This window comes from Schistocerca serialis, chromosome 3 (genome assembly GCF_023864345.2).
Source record: "Schistocerca serialis cubense isolate TAMUIC-IGC-003099 chromosome 3, iqSchSeri2.2, whole genome shotgun sequence".
Taxonomy (NCBI): Eukaryota; Metazoa; Arthropoda; class Insecta; order Orthoptera; family Acrididae; genus Schistocerca; species Schistocerca serialis.
Window position 1 is genome coordinate 257,149,695 of NC_064640.1, and position 12,748 is coordinate 257,162,442.

General features: G+C 42.3%; 1 protein-coding gene across 1 annotated transcript in view; it reads right to left on the reverse strand.

The window, feature by feature from the left end:
• Nucleotides 1-12,748, reverse strand: part of LOC126470025 (uncharacterized) — a 181,322-nt gene that overhangs the window by 6,895 nt on the left and 161,679 nt on the right. The window contains exons 4-5 of the mRNA XM_050097509.1: nt 2,981-3,131; nt 2,778-2,892 (exon numbers count right to left, since the gene is read on the reverse strand). Coding sequence (XP_049953466.1) covers nt 2,778-2,892; nt 2,981-3,131 — 266 coding nt within the window. The remainder of the gene's footprint in view (nt 1-2,777; nt 2,893-2,980; nt 3,132-12,748) is intronic.

A 12,748-nucleotide genomic window follows, 5' to 3' on the forward strand; every position in this document is an offset into this window, starting at 1 on the left:
GCACAACGTTGTCAACTGTAAAGCGCAGCAGGCCAAGTCTGTTTCATCTATACATATGTACTACCACCATCGGTTTCGGGTCAAAGGTTAGGTTGGGGAGGGGGAGAGAAGCACACTATGTTAATGTCTGTCTCTTACTCCTCCTTCCCCTAAAATAACTTTGCTTGCACCCACACTTAATGTGCCAAAAATGGCTAGGATTTTAATAATAATGAAATTATTATTATTACTATTATTATTATTATTGAATTTACGATTTTTGTTGGATTCTCAGTACATCACTGTTACCCTCCGTTCTTTTTCTCTCTTTCCTTCTGGCCATGTCTCTCTACTTTTGTGTTTTAATCAGGAAACACTTTTTGTAATTGTTCCATAAATGCATGTTTTCTGTCTTTTCCTGCTACTCCTGACTTCTATAAACCACGAAAGTTTGGTTTTTTTAACTTTTGCCAAATCAGATGAATATTTGTCATTCTGTTGTTATCTATTCTATTAAAGTGGCTATAAAATGCAATCTACTGCGTTCTCATTGTATCTATCATTTTCAGATTTTCCCCTACACCACCTTGGTTACTTCTCAGTTTCCAAATCCCATTTTCGTACTTCCGACCCAAAACTTCTCGAATTATTCTTCGCTCTTTCGGCTCCGAATCATTTGACTGTTTGGCTGTGTTTGCGACTAGACATTCAGAGGCATAAAGATGTCACTTTTTAATCACCACATTGTAATCCCTAAGTTTTCTGTTAACGCGAAATTACATTTTCTCTGGCTCTATGCCTGTCAGGTACTTTGTCTGAAGCATTTGGCAGGTTTAATTTGCCCTAAGTTTTAAATTCTGAAACTTATTTTATTTTTTCGTATTTTGATTCCACATATTTTGGTGCACCTGTAACGTTGGTAATCTTTAGTGTTTTCTGTAAACGAAATTTGTAGCTCAGTATTTTCCCTTACCTCTTGCAGGATGTTTATCTGGTCTGTTTCACCTTGCAGGTTTTCCGCCAAGACTGCTAAATCATAAGCAGAAGCTCAGCAGTGACTCCCCAAGTTTCCCTTTATTCCATCCTCTTCTGTTCTTTTCATGAATTCTCGTACTTTCTTCAAAACGCAGTTGAATAATGAACAACACAGGCCATCCCCATGCCTCACGCCTGTTTCATTTTAAAAAGGTTTTGATATTGCATCTTAAATTTTAACTTTGAAAATGGTATTAGTCCAAGTTTGCTTAATGACTGCCAATGTTTTATTGATAGCTCCAAATTCTTCTAGCACACTGAGTAGTGTATCTTATGACGGAATCAATTCTTTTTTAAATCAAGAACGGGTACATGAAGATCTTAATATATTCCAATACACTGAAGCACCAAAGAAACTGGTATAGGCATGCGTATTCAAATACAGAGATACGTAAACAGGCTGAATACAGCGCTGCGGTCGCAGCGCCTATATAAGGCAACAAGTGTCTGGCGCAGTTGGTAGATAGGTTACTGCTGTTACAATGGCTGGTTATTAAGATTTACGAGAATTTCAACGTACTGTTAGTCTGCGCACGAGCGATGGGACACAGCATCTCCGAGGTAGAGAAGAAGTGGGGATTTTACAGTACGACCATTTCACGAGTGTACCGTTAATCTCCGACATCGCCGCTGCCGGAAAAAGATCCTGGAAGAACGGGACCAACGATGACTGAAGAGAATCTTTTAACGTGACAGATGTGCAACCCTTCCGAAAATTCCTGCACATTTCAATGCAGGGCCACCAAGTGTCGACGTGCGAACCATTCTATGACACATTATCGATATGGGCTTTCGGAGCGGAAGGCCCACTCGTGTACACTTGACTGCACAACGGAGCTTAAGCCTCGCCTAGGCCCGTCAACACCGATATTGGAATGTTGCTGACTGGAAGTATGTTGCCTGATCGGTCGAGTCCCGTTTCAAATTGTGTCTAGCAGATGGACGTGTATGGGTATAGAGACAACCTCATGATTCCACAGACACTTCGTGTCAGCAGAGGACTGTTAATGCTGGTGGAGGCTATGTAATGTTGTGGAGTGCGTGCAGTTGGAGTGATATGGGACTCCAGCTACGTCCAGCTACGTCTATGACAGTTTAGACGTACGTAAGAATCCTGTCTGATCACCTACATCCATTCATGTCCATTGCGCATTTCGACGGACTCGGGCAATTCCAGCAGGTCAATGCAACACCAAACACGTCGATAGTTGCTAGAGAGTGGCTCCAGGAACACTTTTATGAGTTTAAACACTCCCGCTGGCCATCTAACTGCCCAGACGAACATTTGAGCATATCTGGGATGCCTTGCAACGTGTTGTTCAGAAGAGATCTCTCTCGCACTCTTATGGATTTATGGACAGCCCTGCAGGGTTATGGTGTCAAGTCCCTCCAGCACTACTTCAGGCATTTGCCGAGTCCATGTCACGTCGTGTTGCGGCATTTCTGCGTGCTCACAAGGGGCCTACACTATATTAGGCAGATGTACCAGTTTTTTTGGCTGTTGAGTGTATAATCATACTTTGATTAGATCGTAGGTTAGTACAGTGGCTCTGCTTATTTTTTGGGAGGTCATGATCCTCAGTGCCTCACTACTCCTCCTCCTCCTCCTCCTCCTCCGATCCGGTCCTGACTTCTCTCTTCCCTTCAACACACTAATTTTGTATGCATGTATAGAACAAAATGCCTTATCGACAGTAGTATCGACGCAGCTGGACTTGGTAAGGCACGAAGAGCTTAAAGTAGCAAAGTGAGGAGTTAAGTACCTCGACAAGCGGCCTGGCCATGCGGTCGAGGAAGTGCTTGGTGAAGTTGGCAGTGGCTACGCCGCAACCGCTGAGCGCCGCCGTCGTGGAGCAAGTTAGGTACTGCTGGAACGAGCTGCAACACCGACATCGCATTTCAGTTTCTGTCATACTGAGGACTACGCGTGCGACTAGGTGGTCCATTCTGATGGGTAGGTACTGACCAGCAGACTTGCTGCAGCTTGGCGTCCGACTCCTGCTGGGACCGCGGCTCGGCGCTGGGCACGTTCTGACGGATCGCCTCCTGGTAGTCCGAGGCGCAGTCCTCGTTCCGCAGGTTCACCTCACGCATGCACGGCGCGTGCACCAGGTACTCTGCAACACAAGGTTCCCTGTTTTTATTCATTCATACATCAACTAGATTCTACAACTGCTGCTTTTTAAACTAATAGGCCACAACTGGAACTGTCAGCTGTGTGTAATCTTACAGCACTACCGACAGTTCGCCGGTTGCGAGAGTTGTTCCTTTGCACACTTTTAAACCGGCGGCACACGGACCGTGCATCCGAACGTTGAGCGTGCCGAGTTTCTGACGTCATAGCGTGGAATAGCACGTTCGGCAGTCTTTCCGAACGTGCAGAGCAATATCTGGCATCTGAGATATTCTGAGCGTGCGTCTGAGCGTTGACCAATGAGATGGCACAGCGCCTCCTACGTCACACGCACGCCGTCTCCCTTCAGTACAGAGTTGTGAGGCGCCATATTGGCGTTCAAGCCTATGTGTATATGTGCCGTTTCTGAGCACCAGCAAACTGAGAATGACTGGAAAACCCGTTGTTAGTTGTGTGATTCGTTCCAATAAAATTATGAGAGACATAACATTCCTGGCAAAAGAATTATTGTAACCTGCGTATTATGAGAGTAAGCTATTTGAAGGCAGCGACACGCTGAAGATCCACCAAAAACGCATTGTTCTTGGTACAATTTGTTATAATTAAATTTCAATTAGTAACATAATTATCTACGATTAACGGTTTTAGCAAGCGGTAAGACAATATGACTAATCAGACAGATTATATTTGGGGTTTAGCGTAATAGGTAGCGTCTCTGTCCAGAAAGAACTTTTTGTTGGGGCGGTGGTTCGCGTCGTAACACTTCCAAATTTTTTTCCTAACATTCGCGTTTATTAGGTTCTAATACTTTATTATTAGTTTAATATAAGTATATGCTATAAATATTTGATGTTATGTAAATATAAGTTCACCTTTTTTTGAGGGGTGACTTTGTTCGATTGGCTTAATCTACAGGACAGCTTGCGCTACTTGTATAACGTTATTTTGCTCCGTTTTCTTTTAAGCTTCGTAATTCACATGTTGCCAAGATTCTGCTTCTGGGTAGGAACAGTGATTAAGTAACCTTGGGGTTTTACTAAAATGTGGGAATGATGAAATAATGTTTATCGTACGCTGAGAAGTATTCCAAATTTGTACTGAGCTGTTTGTAACGGAACTTTTATAAGCCTGTGTCCTTATTGATTGGACATGGTACTTTCCTCTTCGTGGACGATGGAGGAAATGTGCGTTTTAATAGAGCTAACGTGGGAATTTTACACACGCCCGTTGAATAAACAGTGTGATTTACGAACTACTAGAAACATCCCTCAACTGCCGCTGGAGTGCGTTGAGATCGCGTATACCACGTTGGGGCCCACGTACCGTATGCACAAGTCGCATCGTTCCTGAGCGTTCAGCAGCACGTTGAACTTGGCACGCTCGGCGTTAACGTTCGACAGCACGGTCTGTGTGCCGACGGCTTTAAGCCACCCTCACATAAGTCGACAGACTGTTGGTGGACTATGGTCTGGTCGACAAGATAAGCAGAACTTATGAGAAGCCATATTGGATTTCGTCGTTTTCAGTTGAATCCCAATCTTGCGGGTTTTGTGTGTTGTAACTTACATACTCCGAAAATATGCTGCTTCAGAGCACCGGTACATTAATGTACCCTCGAAAACTCGTTATTGATATCTGCTGCATTCAAATGACAGTGGTTAAATAATTGTCGCATTTGGTGTATTCGTTTCATAACTTGTATATTGTGGAAGTACGCCATTTCAAGTCCACAGAACAATGTATTTTTCAGAAATGCGTTATTCTTGAAATGTTTTGTTACAATTAAATGTGTAAATAATATACCGACGATTAAAGCCTACAAGACATGATAATATAAAATATACAATTATATGTTACACAAATTCAGCATATTGTAGCGGATAGAAGTGTGTGTCTACGAAGTCTAATTTATTCATGTCCCGCTTTAACCAAATATTTTTTATTCGCCTTCGCGTCTTTAAACTTTTATAACCTGATATCATTACTGACTTGACGTAGAACTTTACTTTTTGTCTTATGACATCTCCTTGGGTGTTGTTTTTCTACTACAGACAGAACAACATGTCTAACATATGGACAAGGGAGGAAATGTACGTTTTTACAGAGCTAGCGTAGAATTTTTACATCCCTCGATTTTCGTAAACTCTGATTTGTGAGCCAGATGCAGCCAACAACTGCCACTGGTGGGCGTTGCAGTCACAAATCGTGATAACGAGCACGTGCCGTGTGATGCACCAGCTCGTTTCTAAGCGTGCACCAACCAAATCGAACTTATTCTGGCGTGCTTCACTATAAGAAACACATCTTGTGTGAGGACGGCTTTAGAGATGGTTGCAGCGCGAAAGTAGTTGCTGTCCTAGACGAGTCTGCTCGCTCGTCCGAGCATTGAGTAGAGCGCGGGGATAGAAGTTTTATTATGGCGGTAACAAGCAGCTAACAGCCGGCGCATGAACCATTACGCCACGGAGGGGCTCTTTCGCATCACGAGAAAACATTTCGCACAATTCACCAGACAAGCTATGAGCAATAATGAAGAAAAGATGAATCCCTAAACATATATATGAACGCCAGAATTAGAACTGGCACGGGGAAAGGAGTAACACCTGAATTACAAACAAATTAAAGAGCGAAACGAGGGTGTAGCTCGTCACTAACGTCACTATTATATGGATGCCATGATCAAATATGCAAAGAGAGATCAAACACCATAAGGTATAAATATTGGGAGGAATAAATACATTAACACGATTTTATTTGAGGATAATCAAATGGCTCTACGTTAACTTATGCTACAATCTGGTTACCTATAAATAAAAACCGTGGCCTTTTTAGCTAGTCTTCCAGTACGGACGAAAATAGTCCTCAATACTGAACCAATAGAACAGGTAGCCCATTTCAAGTACGTGAAATGTGACTTTTTATCAAGATGTGGCAATATAGGAAAGAACTAATACTTACCCGTATATTTGGAACACAATAAGGAGGACACTGAAGGATAATGCAAGGAGAGAGACAACCGAACTTTTATAAAAGTCGTGGTAGTTCCCACTTTATTATATGTGGCGGGGAGTTGGACGCTAAGGTAGATTTAAGCAACTACAAGAGATGTTAAAGACTGTACTAGGAAATAAAAAAATAGAAACGAAGTAGGGAAGAATTAGGGATGCAATCAATAACACAAGAGGTAACCCAGTATCAAGAAAAACGAGGAACACTTGCACTTCGTTCAAAATGGTTCAAATGGCTCTCAGCACTATGGGACTTCTTTGATCATCAGTCCCCTAGAACTTAGAACTACTTAAACCTAACTAACCTAACTAACCTAAGGACATCACACACATCCATGCCCGAGGCAGGATTCCAACCTGCGACCGTAGCAGCAGCGCGGTTCCGGACTGAAGCGCCTAGAACCGCTCGGCCACAACGGCCGGCTCAAGAGCAAGAACAATGACCACAATCATATGCACTAACAGACAGTATTTCAAAAATAAGACATGAAGCGTACCCGCAAACACGACACAAGACACATGCCTAAATGAAACGCAATAACGATTTCCAGAGGGTGGACAGAGACACCCACAGTGACACTGAAGAGGATAAGGAGGACGACGAGATGTAACAGTAAATTAGACACCTACAATTATGGGTAAGACATGACATACGTAAATGCACTGACCAACAGCACGCATCAGTCAAATAATAGTTAAGGATTACGAATACCAGAGTATATGTAGTGTAATGCGCTGGCAACCTAGCCAAGGAAGCACTCAGTGTTCTACATAGATGGCTTATGTTAATGTATAGTGTTAGTAATACACTACTAGCCATAAAAATTGTTACACCAAGAAGAAATGCAGATGATAAACGGGTATTCATTGGACAAATTATTATACTAGAACTGACATGTGATTACATTTTCACGCAATTTGGGTGCATAGATCCTGAGAAATCAGTACCCAGAGCAACCACCTCTGGCCGTAATAACGGCCTTGATATGCCTGGGCATTGAGTCAAACAGAGCTTGGCGCGTACAGGTACAGCTGCTCATGCAGCTTCAACACGATACCACAGTTCATCAAGAGTAGTGACTGGCGTATTGTGACAAGCCAGTTGCTCGGCCACCATTGACCAGACGTCAGCATTCAAACATTTTCTGTATCCAGAAAGGTCCGTACAGGACCTGCAACATGCGGTCGTGCATTATCCTGCTGAAATGTAGGGTTTCGAAGGGAACGAATGAAGGGTAGAGCCACGGGTCGTAACACAGGACAGACCCAGAATATAAAAAACGAGCCTTCTGCTGGTTACCAACTACATAAACAGACTTTCGAGGTTGTAGATAAACCGCGAAATGGAGTTAAGTTGTGCAAACATAACTTGCAGCTGTAGGGATAGCAACCTACGAATGTGGAGAACGTCAAGATGCACACCACCACCTTCAAATGAGAAGGTACCAATGACATGCAATCAGAGTGACGTAGTTTCAATAATACCCAGGGAATCAAGACTGAGGAATTCTTGAGATCTTAATCCACGTGACGAGTATCGTTCTATATATCCAAACAAGTTGTAGATACGTAGTTAGTCTGAACCCCCTGGAAAGCTACGCGCCTTAGCACTCCGCTTTCGCGATCCGGGGAGGAGCTCCGTCCCCGAATCGAATCCGCCTGGCAGATAAAGACGAGGCCGATGTGCCGACCATTCTAGATGTGGTTGTTAGATGGTTTCCCACATACGACTATGAAGAGTCGGCTGGCACCCATGTCCCGCCTTAATTACACGATTTTGAAACATTTTACAAATGCTCGCACACTTTCACACGCAGTTGGGGTACACAAATTCCGTCCCAGGAAGGGAAATATTTGCGACAGGAGGGTATCCAGTCACCCCATACCACTAACTTTGCCAAAGCAGAAAATTAACATACCAGCCTCTGTGGCGAAACAAGCGCTGTAGCACTGAGAGATACGGAGGTGAGTGAGTGTACCGGGACTTACGCCAGTTCACTACTACTAGCACCACGCCATCTCACACACCTGTGCGTAACATACAAAGTACTGTGCTGCGATCAAAGTAGGAAATCGAAAATTAAAATAACTTTTCCAAGCTTTGCCACTGTATGCTTCAATATATTAGTGTTAACATTGCGAAGTCTCAGAATGACCTAATGGAAATGTTTTGCTGAATGTTATTTTTAGAGAAAATAAATGGCACTAAATAACGCAGCCAGAAAGCTAAAAATTGTTCAGAATGTGCAAATGTGTGTGTCAATCAAGCGTTACGAGTCTCAACTTAATTGGTGCAGTATATTGGTCAAAATCGGCTTTTTTACGAAAATTTGAAGGTGCTAACTATTAGACTCAGAAAGGTGAAAATTCGCATGTAGCCTCAGTTTTATATAAAACATTCTATTTTGTCAACATTGGAGACAGATAGCGATACCATTACAAGTTTAAAGAATGATTCAATATCATGTCTATATTTCATATGCCGCAACATAAGACACAAGCACCAAACGCAAATTCTTCATTAAGCTACCTCCACTAATTTTCAAGTTATTCACTAAGAGCTAAATTTGGAACAAAAACGTACTTACCATATATCTTCATTTGTATTTGTGATAGAAATTTCTAATTACAACACTCGATTACATTCATTAAATAATACAGTTGTACCAAGTTTCAAGACTTTAGAGTAAATAATCTATACAAAAACTCCTAAAGAGGCAGTCCACAGGTCATGTTCTACTGACAATTCCGTTCTAAAAATTCTATACGGCAAAGTTCAAATGCAGTAGAGCTAAAACTGTTTTAGTAACTAAAGCCAACTTAATTCCATACACACAAAAATTATGAAGATTGATTAATATGTGTCCGAGAAAGGGGCAATTAGATGCTGTTACCCGTGCCTTGGGCTGTAGACAGCAGACGTTCGTTCAGCGAGCCGCTGCGCCCATATATAAATAAGGCCAGAGGGGCAGTAAGAGACTTCGCGCCGAGCTCTCAATATGTCCGCGTCAGTCAACGTCGGCATACGCTGTGCCTCGGATGACGTCAGAGCTAGGGACCTACCAACTGTGTTTTCGGTGAAATTAGGAAATGAACTCGCGAGGTCTGTACACCGACCTCGATCGCTTAGATTTCACAGAAGAAACTGTTTGTGTGCTGCCCGTAATGCTGACGAAACCCAGTGGCGAGATTAATTTCCACTTTTGTAGCGATCAATTAACTTTGATGATCAGATTTCAGGGCAACAGATCATTTTACGTTGAACATCCCGTATAGGTCTCCTCCCAACTGCTACTAGCACTGTTTATAATAGCGACATCATCATCATAATCATGATTATTATGATGTTTGTGTGGACTTTTACTGAATATATTGATCAGTTAGAACTCGAAACTTTTATTTATAGTCATCGTTCCCCATACCGCTCAAACAGCAGGAAGGAACATTTTCTTTCAGTACGCACAAAGAGTAATGTGGTCAGTATGTTCTCCATCGCTTTCTGGCTGACCGCAAAAATAGTTTTCAGGTTCTCGAGAACCTTAACTCGCAGCCCAACACCTCGTTATGATCTGCAGCTACACGACTACTCTGAAATTCACAGGTAAGTGTCTGGCAGTGGGTTCGTCGAACCACCTACGCTCCACTCTCTAACAGCGCGCGGGAAAAAACGAACACTTAAATCTTTCCATGCGAGCTCTTGACTTCACTTATTACTATGAGAATTTCTCCTTAAGTAGATGGGCGCCACCAAAATATTTTTGCATTCGAAAGATAGTGATCGAAATTTCCTGAGGAGATCCTGTCACAACGAAAAACGCCTTTATTTTATTGATTGCCACCCCAATTCGGTTATTCGTGACACTTTCCCCCCCATTTCGCGATAATACAAAACGAGCTACCTTTCTTTGAACTTTTCCGAGGTCCTCTGTCAATCCTGTCTGATGTGGATCCCACACTGCGAAGCAATACTCCAGAAGAGGACGAACACGCATAGTGTAAGCAGTCTCTTTAGTAAAGCTGCTGCATTTTCTAAGTTTTTAGCTAGTAAATCGCAGTCTTTGGTTCGCCTTCCCCACAACATTATTTACGTGACTCTTCCTGTTTAAAGATTTTAAACATGGCTGAAACAGCAACTGTTGAAATTCTTCACGGTAAATGATGACAGCGAAAACAGTTGCAGGATAAAGATTTATTTAAATTCTTGACCACGGTTTCGGTATATTTATATATACCCTCATCAGAAGTAAAATACCCTGAATAGGAAGACACTCATTAGCAAAAACTTAGCATCGGAAATGAGAATGAAAAAACACACTAGCTTAAGTAACCGTAAAATTACCAGAGTATTACAGGCATAAAAACTTTTAGTCACTTACTAAAATTACATCCTGCAATGGAAATTAATAAAACAATTGTGCCAAAGGTGTCGTCAGTAGTTAAAACATCTCCATTTATACAACATGATTATGGACAGATGGTCGATGCGAAGGGAACCTCCCCATCGCACCCCTCTCAGATTTAGTTATAGGTTGGCACAGTGGACAGGCCTAGAAAAACTGAACACAGATCAATCGAGAAAACAGGAAGAAGTTGTGTGGAACTATGAAAAAAATAAGCAAACAAACTGAGTAGTCCATGCGCAAGATAGGCAACATCAGGGGTAATTTGAGCTCAGGAGCGCCGTGGTTCCGTGGTTAGCGTGAGCAGCTGCGGAACGAGATGTCCTTGGTTCAAGTCTTCCCTCTAGTGAAAAGTTTATTTTTTTATTTTCGCAAAGTTGTGATCTGACCGTTCGTTCACTGACGTCTCTGTTCACTGTAATAAGTTTAGTGTGTTTTGCGATCGCACCGCAAAACCGTGCGATTAGTAGACGAAAGGACGTGCCTCTCCAATGGGAACCGAAAACATTTGATCGTAAGGTCATAGGTCAACCGATTCCTCCACAGGAAAACACGTCTGATATATTCTATACGACACTGGTGACGGCATGTGCGTCACATGACAGGAATATGTTGTCGACCCACCTAACTTGTACACTTGGCGAATGGGTAAAAAGATTCTTCTACCTTGCCCGATTTAGGTTTTCTTATGGATGTGATAATCACTCCCAAAAAAGTGATGGAAACATAAGAGAGTGTCACATAAACTGCAACAAATGAATGCAACAGTTCCACAGTCGCACAGTTTTCCCTGTGCTTTATCAAATCATATGTTTTAAACGCTTTCAAGTTTTTCCGTTTAGGTGTAGCGTCCCCATACTACGGCGCAGTTACCTCGCATCGGACGGACGGACAGATAATAATTGTCTGAAAATAAAAAATTAAACTTCTCACTCGAGGGAAGACTTGAACAAAGGACCTCTCGTTCCGCAGCTGCTCACGCTAACCACGGAACCACGGCGCTCCTGACCTCACATTGCCCTTGATGTTACCCATCTTGCGCATGGACTCCTCAGTTTGTATATTTTGTTTATTTTTTTCATAGTTCCACACAACTTCTTCCAGTTTTCTCGATTGATATGTGTTCAGTTTTTCTAGGCCTATCCACTGTGCCAACTTATAACTAAATCTGAGGGGGGTGCGATGGGGAGGTTCCCTTGTTAGCATCAATACTTCGCCTATGAACTATCGTGACGAGGGGCGTGTAAGCCCTAGGGCAGATAGTTTTGCCGAGAGAGGACACTTATGTGCCAGACACTCGCGCACATTAAAGTCCATGGATACATACACATGTGCATCAAAATTATTAAAAGTTGTGCTAATTCAAACCTCCTCTCTTAATAAATAAAACATATCAGAACCATTTAAAAACATCTACGGAAAATAGAAAATATGAAAACAATTTACCTGTGTCCTAGTGTCAAGCACATGAAGCTTGCGCTACGGAACACATCAAACGAGAGAGTTGTGCGCGAGAATCTCGCCTAACTTAAACGATAAAATGCGTACTAGCGAAAACAACCAAAATGTTAAAGTAAAACGAAACCATCTGTCGTTGTGAATAAAAACATAACAGTCAACCCCCCCCCCCCCACACACACACACACACACACACACACACACACACACACACACACACACACACACACACACACACACACCGAAAACCACAAACAGCAAACATAAAAAATACGTAATTGTGATTTCTAAGTATTTAGTTGAATTTACAACCTTTAGTTTTGTGTGATTTATCGTGTAATCGAAATTTAGCAAATTCCTTTTAGTACTCAAGTGGGTAACCTCCCACTTTTCATTATTTAGGCTCAACTGTCACTTTTGGCACCAAACATATCTCTTCTAAATCAGTTCACAATTGGTTTTGATCATCTGATGATTTTATAAGAAGGTAAATGACAGCATCGTCTGCAAGCAGTCTAAGAGGGCTGCTCAGATTGTCTCCAAGATCGTTTACATAGATCAGGAATAGCAGAGGGCCAGTAACACTTCCTTCGGGAACGACCGTGATCACTTCTGTTTCACTCGATGGCCTTCCGTCAATTACTGCTATGACCCTTCTGACAGGAAATCACGAATCCAGTCGCACAACTCATACGATACTCTGGAGGCACGCAATTTAATAAAAATTCCCTGAT